General features: G+C 47.1%; 1 protein-coding gene across 2 annotated transcripts in view; it reads left to right on the top strand.

Annotated features, from left to right (window-relative positions):
- Positions 1 to 7,529, top strand: part of CTBP2 (C-terminal binding protein 2) — a 48,437-nt gene that overhangs the window by 820 nt on the left and 40,088 nt on the right. The window contains exon 2 of one of the 2 annotated variants that reach the window (XM_009277951.1): positions 1 to 1,010. In XM_009277951.1, the coding sequence (XP_009276226.1) occupies positions 1 to 1,010 (1,010 nt within the window). The remainder of the gene's footprint in view (positions 1,011 to 7,529) is intronic. The other variant, XM_009277952.1, reaches the window with a different exon arrangement.

Genomic DNA, 7,529 nt, shown 5'->3' with positions numbered 1-7,529 from the left:
GCCCCCCCCCGCCCGGGGGGGGGCCCCCACCGGCAGCGCCGGCAGCGGCTACGGGCCAGGCCGGGAGAGTGCTGGCGCCAAGGGCCCCTACGACAGCTATGAGGTGGCGGCGGCGACCCCTTCCCACCCACCAGTGCCCCCCACCTTTCTTGGGCCAGAGGGGAAGAGGAGCTTTGACCCCGAGTTCATGGCGCTGCTACGCGCGGAGGGCGTCTCAGAGAGTACCTTTGCTGCCCTGCTGCAGCAGGGCTTCGACTCCCCAAACCTGCTGGCCATGATGGAGGAGAACGACATCAAGTCTGTGGCTCCAAACATGGGGCAGGCCCGCGTGCTCTCCCGCATCGCCCACAACTACAAGGCAGAAATGCAGCTGCAGAGGCAGGAGCGGAGGAGCGGGGCACTGCGCACCAGGACCCACTCCAACAGCTTCAGCCACCGCAGCGAGCTGCCGGGAGACTGTGGGGTGCCCCTTGGCTCAGGGCCCACCACGGATGGCCCTGCTGCCCCGCAGCCCCCGCCTCCGCTGCAGCCGCTCTCCCCCAGAGGGGGAGAGATGCACCGCCGGCCGTCCAGCGCCCCAACGCAGCACCTGCTGGAGACCACCACCTACCCTGCCTCTGCAGGGGCTCCTCAGGGGCCGCACTTCCTCCCCAGTTCTGGATACAACAACCCCCTGCCTTGCAACACACACCCGCGTCCAGCCTCCGCCTACTCTGCTCCGGCCGGTATGCCCATGACCACGGCCAATCCGCATGCCAGCCCCAAAACAGCCTACCCCACCACCTACACCGTGCCCATGGAGCTGATGAAGAGGGAGCGGACAGCAGCAGCGTCACCAGTGCCCAGCCCACACGGGAGCCCGCAGCTCCTCCGCCGGCCAGGATTGCCAGGGGACAGCAGCCTGGCACCCACCGGACCCAGTTACTCTGCCCAGCTCTCCCCATACCCGAAGCTCAGCAGGCGCACGGGGCCCCCCGTCATCGTCTCCACCATGGCTTCACCTGAACCAAGTAATTTCCGAAGGGTCTTAGCCCATACGGTAGTTTAGAACCACCTTGTTGTTGCTTACTTTACCCCCCCAAAACCCACAGTCAAATATATTGGGGTTTCATGCCTAAATGTTAGAGACTTTACTATTTAGAAAAGGAGGCAAACGGGATTTCTTCGCAGGGCCGCACTGGCTACGCAGAGCTAAAGATGCTGGTTCTTGCTCTGTGGTTAAATTCCAAATATTTTATTTGTTTAGCCAACTTCAGTTAAAAGTGAGCAGTATCTCAGATAATGCTTCCAGGGTTAATTTTGCCGTTCCTGTTGTTTGCAGAGAACAGGAGATTAGATACTGCACTGGCTGAGCAATTAGGACTACAGGGTTTGCTGCAGATTGACTTTTTACCGCTGTTATCAGGCACAAATGTGTTCCTCCGAGGAAATGGTTAGCATTGTTTTGACTAAATTCATCAGATAGCTAATGGTGTTATTCGAGAATCGACTTACCTTTGGCCATTACCTAAGTCTTTTCTTCTTATTATTAATTTGCTGTTTTATCAGGCATACAAAATAAAACCCTTGATTTCCTTCTAGAGATGCCTGTAAGTGAAGTGATATAGTTGTTAAAGTAATAGGTCTGTGCTTAAAACTAAAAGCCTGTCATTAAGTACTAGAACAATAAAAATGAATGGTGGCTCCTCATCTTCCCTTCCCCTTTCAGAAGTGCTTAGGCCCTTGGCTGCTCAGATGTGAAGCTGGATAGGCTGAGCAGGTTCCACTCCCCCACCTTGGAGGTGTGCATTGATGATAACGCTCAGAGCCTGACAGAAGCTAACCCCCAAAAACACACAGCTAAGTACAAGGAAATTTGGCAAATCCATTCATTTGTGGCTTGATTTGTTTGAAAAATGGGGAAAGAAATCCCTTGAAATGTTTATCCTGGTAGTGACTCTGCGAGCAGGGAATTTTCTCCCTGTGCAGTTCAGCTGAACTCCCATGCAAACAAGTCTCAAACAATGTGCCGTACCAGCGTACATGCACAAAGCTTTAATAAAAGGATACCATTTATAGGCATAGAGACAGTGCCAAACTGGTGATGCCATTCCACAGGAATCTAAATAAAGAATGATTTTATGAGTGGAAATGATAAAGTTGTCAAAATGCAGACACTTGGCGCACCCCTTTCCCTGGCTTACCATAATTACACAGCTAGGAAGTAGATGCCTTTTCTTTCACGCTTATGCATCCTTTATGTAGCTGGTGTAATGTATTGATTTCTAAAAAATGCTTAAGTATTAGGCAACACATTCTGTGTTGACATGGATCAGATGCAAAAGTAGTACATCCAGGCAGTGTTTTTAAATAAACAATTTCCCAAAGCCTGAAAAAAACACGAACTGGCATAATGCGGGGAACACAAATATGTTCATTTATTTGTGGTATGTCTGATTGAGCTGGTCGGTACCGATGCAGTGAAAGCCCTGGTGCGAGGGACCGCCGGAGCACCTGCATTGGGAGCAGTCTTCTCCACCACGAGAAACGGACCCCTCCTTCCGTGTGTCTCGTATATAAACTGCAAACCCTATTCTCTAAAAATCTAGATATTATCCCTTTCCTTTAAAAGAATTAGCAGTGCGCAACAAGAGGAAGCCAGCAGCGTTTCTGTGCTGCTGAGCTCTTTCTCGCTACTCAACCCGCTTTTATTTTTTTGCCTACGACCAACTCATTTGCATGAGGATGACATTTGTTGCTCCAGTAATTTCATCTGATAATGGCCAGCTTGCAAAGCGGATCTGAAAACATATTCCTTAATTATGTGTTGCTAAGCAACGAGAGGGTTTGGCCATAATCACAGAAAGATTATCTTCTCATTGAAGTCCCTGAAAGGTTTAGCTGAAGTAGGACCTGTAAAATTGTCTTCATTTTTATTTATTTCCCCTTTTTGTTTTCCAAATAGCCTGAGAGATGTTCTTCCTGTTAAACTGTATTTTAAAAGTAGAAGCCAAGGTAAGACACACGGCAAATGGAAGGCTACGGATTAAAAATGGAAGGCGTGGCGGTTTGTAGATGTTTGAGCTGTGTTGAGGAATTACTCTTTAAGGAACACCATTGCTCAGGAGAGTTCACACTTACACGCAAGGTGATAAGCAAATATTACAAATATGTTAAGATGTTTTTAAAACCTTGAGCCGATGACAGAAACTTGACTAAATCCAGGAAAATCCTATTTGCCAGCAGGAAGAGACAGGATGCGTTTTTAGGAGCAACGAGCCTTCTCCTGGCTGTAGCGTTGGCTGTGGATACTTGAGTTGCAAGGTGAAAGCAAGTTCAATATTAAACTCTGTCTCTAAACGGCTGCAAATATTTTCTCTCAGTATAGGTTAATGTCTTCTCAGTCAGCAGAGGGTTATAAAATGTATGTTACAGTCCAGTGATGTTTTGAAGCTTGTTATATGGATAGGGGTTTAAAATAGATCATTTTGATTATTTTTGAAGCCTTGTTGGACTACGTATTGTAGTCTTTGTACAGTGAGTTGTTTCTAGATACCCGATTTGGGGTTTTGTGCTGAGCTTTGACACTCCATGCGGATTCTGCGCAGCTACTGTTTACTTTGGAGTTTGGGCAGAGGGCTCACGAGAGGGAGGTGTCTTCTCCTGCCTGGTATTTCTGATGGTAAAGACAGTGACCTGGGCAGGGATACAGGCATGTGCCGCATGCTCACGGGCCCCTTGCTTCGGTACAGTTAGATAAGGGAGAATCAGCAACAAGATTTATTGCTGCAACTTCTTGGCATTTCATAAAATAATTATTAAGAAGTTAGATAAATTGCCCTTCCAGGGAGTTGCAGAGTTGCGTGAAGAGAAGGTGGTGAATGAGCACCCTAAACCCATTGCTGTGGCGGCAGTGCAAGCAGGGCATAGGAGCCGAGAGCGATGTCTCGGAGCTGAGCTGGCTTCCCATCCCGGGAACTCCCCAACCACGGCTCTGGCAAAGCTGCCGCTCTCTGCGTCATCGAGACCTTGTGCGTGAAGCTGTCAGGAATGGCTTCCCCGGGGAGAAACGTCCTTGGAGCCGGCTGCTCCTGCAGGCTCGCCATCCGTAGCGTCACAGGTTGTGAACGCACCAAGTCATCTCAGTGGCAAGCAGGAAGAATAAACCCTGCAAAGTCTGAGCGACAAAACCGTGTCAGCTGGCGATCTGCTGCCAGAGCGCGTTTGTGGCAAGCCTCATGCTGAAGTGGGTGGTAATGCAGGGAAATAAATAGTGTAGGTCAACAAAGCTGGTAAGGGCAAACTGTGTCTGACAGTCACTGATCAGATTACTTGAGCTCCACCTCCAAAATGTTGCATCTTCAAATTACTATGTTTGTTAGTATTTTTATTAGATTACTCAATTTATATTTTTGTGTCCAATTTTTCAGTCTTAAAGCAGTTGGCTGATAAGAAGTCTTGTATTTTTGTAGCTAGCCTAGACTTCTCCCAAATGAGGAGTCTGTCCAGATTTCTGTTTGTGATTATGGACTTAGGGAGCTCCAGTGAGGAGCGGTGATTCATTGCAAATAAGTGTCTTGGATGGTTTTGCAAACTCTAGTTTACATAGGAAGATACGAAACTAAATAATCGCAGAGGGGGGAGATGCTTCCCACAGGGATGAGGAACAGGGCTGCCCCATGTAAGTCAGGTAGGTATCATAAGAAAGGAGGAGCAAAATTACTTGGCTGTAAGGTTTGGTTAAAAGCCTGACCTTTTCCTGAGCAGGGAAAGCCAGGCTGAGGGTAGCTGCCTTCCTTGGAGAAGTAGTTCTCTCCAGTGTGAAGGGGACTCCTCTTTTATCAGCTTAGAGCCCAGCTAGAAATGCCTTTCACTGTGATTAGCTCAGCTCTGCTTATACTGTTTAACACTTGATTGCAATTCTTTTTACTGGTATTCTCCACCCTGTGACAGATAAAAATTATGTTAACCACACATCAGTTGCAGGCTGAAGCTCTTCATGTGGGCAGCCCCCAAAGAGCAGAGGGCATAGTCAGGAGCAAGAGCCTTGACGGTTGTTCAAGTATGGTTAAAAGAGTGGATTTGCCCATTCTTTTAAGAGTACCTCATTGAAATTGTCATAGGCAGAGAGAGTTTAGCAGTGGTATTTCATACACAATATAAATTCCATGAGCGTTTGTTGAGGTTGGTTTATTCTTTGCCCAATGTACCATATAGCGGACAGTTCAGAAATCAGCTTCAGGTTTTCTGCACTATGTTTTCTGTACAGACTGTAGCATGTAACCACAATGTATACATGTAAGGCAGCTCAATTAACAATCCAGACTGAAACAGCACCAAAGGAAGCTCAGTGTAGAGAATAAATCTGATTTAATTTGCACATTGACCTGACAGACCATAACAAGTCGTGGCAGCCATTCCCAGCTAGTGTGTTACTCCAGGTAAGGTACGTCTGCACTGCATTCACTGGCAAAACCATGGACTAATGATTTTAACTAGGATTGTAACTTCTGTACAAAAATACTTGATTGAAATAAGCAGACGTTCTTGCTAGTGTCTGCTGTCCTGATGGTCACAGCACCATTTGCAAGACATCAATATGCAATATGATAAAGGTATTACCTGGAAATACTCACAATGAGTTTGGGAAAGCCTTTGGAAGGCTCACAAGGACGTGGCTGAGCATTACTTGCGTGTGCATGCTCTCACCAGCCTCAGTTTGGGAGATGAGTGTGCAGATGTCTATCGTGTAGATCTTAAAATCGAAGTCATCAGAACTGCTCACATTAGTAGGGTAAATGGCTGAAGAACAGAGCATGTGAGAGATGTGCTGAAAACTACTTTGATAAAATATTGACTATCTTGGCCAATATGCGCACACGATTCAGTGATTGCAGAGAATATGCTTTTAAAACACTTTTTTAAAGGTTGAAATATGCTTTTTATAATGGTTTTATCAAAAGCAATATAAAGTGTCAAACTCATTCCAGTTGCAATTCATTGACTTTAGTGCCATGGCAATAAAAATGAATTTGGCCTGTCAGAGGAGAACATGTTGTCGGATGCACAAGTGTTGTCGTCTTCAATTTACACTTTCCTTTTACTCTGTGTCTGTAGTTCTCTATCATTGTTAGGACTTTCATATATCCAGATCATTCTCTGACTGTATTTGCTGACATTTTCTTAGCTTTCTCATAAGTAGTTTCCATAGCTACAAACTTAGTGTTCACAGAGGGAAAAAATTTTAAAGGTTTCTGATCATTATTGTATTAAACATTTTTTGTATTTCTTCTCCTTGTCTTTCTCACAGCATTATGCTACAGACCAGTTTAATGAAAATGCTGCACAACTGAATTGTCTGTCATTTTTAAAAGCAAAGTAGGTGCTGAGCTGAATCTTTAAAAAGCAGAAGACCAAAATCATTAAGCCACTGATTTGAATAAGTGTTGCAGATGTAGGACATATATTAGTAAGGTTTATATATAGCAACTAGCAGATGAGTTTTTGACTTTTGCACCTAAATAAAACCTGACATTAACAGCATTCCACTGGCTTTCGGCAAAGAAAGCTAATATTTAATCTCTTCTGTCTGCTGTTTCTAGTGTTTTGTTAAAGATGAAATGTTACTGGGGGAGGGGGGGGGTGTCACGTATGTTATTTTTCCTAGGCAATATTAGTTCCACCTCTTCATTAGAGAGGTGCTGGGCAGCCATGCCCTGCCTCAGTGCAACTGGGTGTGTCCTTAGGAAGGCTTTGGCCAGAGGTGTGTTTGGCAGCATGGTGGGATCCTTGCCCTCTGCACTAGAGCCGCTTTATTCGGCGAAATAATAGGAAGTTTCTGAGTGCCTGTGCCTGTGCCTACCTGGCGTGACTGCCAGCGCCCTGTCCGGGAGCCTTGCCTTCTGCACTCACAATCCAATTAGCTGCTCCAGAGCAGATGGAGCGAATTAGTGCCCAGCTTTCCTTCCTCCACCCTCTCACCCAGTGCAAAGGGTGTCAAGGCCAACAATCAGCTTAAACGTGGGTCCCATGGCATGACGTAACGCGGTTCCAGCCCTGCCTGCGCGGGGCCACCCTGTGCCCCTTTCCATGTGACACAGCATCCCTATGAGGCTGCTGCAGTTCAATTCCCCTGTGTGATGTCTCCAGGTCTCAGGTAGTTTGGAAGACGTTGACCTAGCCTCATGTGCCAGGCATAAATACATAAATTCCATTTTTTGTTTGCAGAGTGTCTGCAGACCCCGCTGCCACGTGCACGGGCAGCGTGCTCTGCATTTGAACAGCCGGTGCCATCGCTGCCAGCAGTAGGGTCAGTGATGGAGGCTTGTGGTCTCTTCCCTCCTGCAGCGTTCCCTCCCAGGAGCACCCCAGGCCCTGGGGGTGCATCGCAACCACCAAACGTAGGCTGGCCAAGGGAAATGGCCTCTTGCTGCATCTTGCACATGGAAGAAGAGGCAGCCAAGGAGAGGCTGGGAGAAGGGTGAGAGTCCAGTACTCTTCCCGCAGTTCCCGAAAGCGTCATAGTCCCTGGGAGGAGGGTGGTTTACGCT

This window comes from Aptenodytes forsteri, unplaced genomic scaffold (genome assembly GCF_000699145.1).
Source record: "Aptenodytes forsteri isolate BGI_AS27 unplaced genomic scaffold, ASM69914v1 Scaffold15, whole genome shotgun sequence".
NCBI lineage: Eukaryota > Metazoa > Chordata > Aves > Sphenisciformes > Spheniscidae > Aptenodytes > Aptenodytes forsteri.
This window is presented reverse-complemented; position numbering and strand designations above follow the sequence as displayed.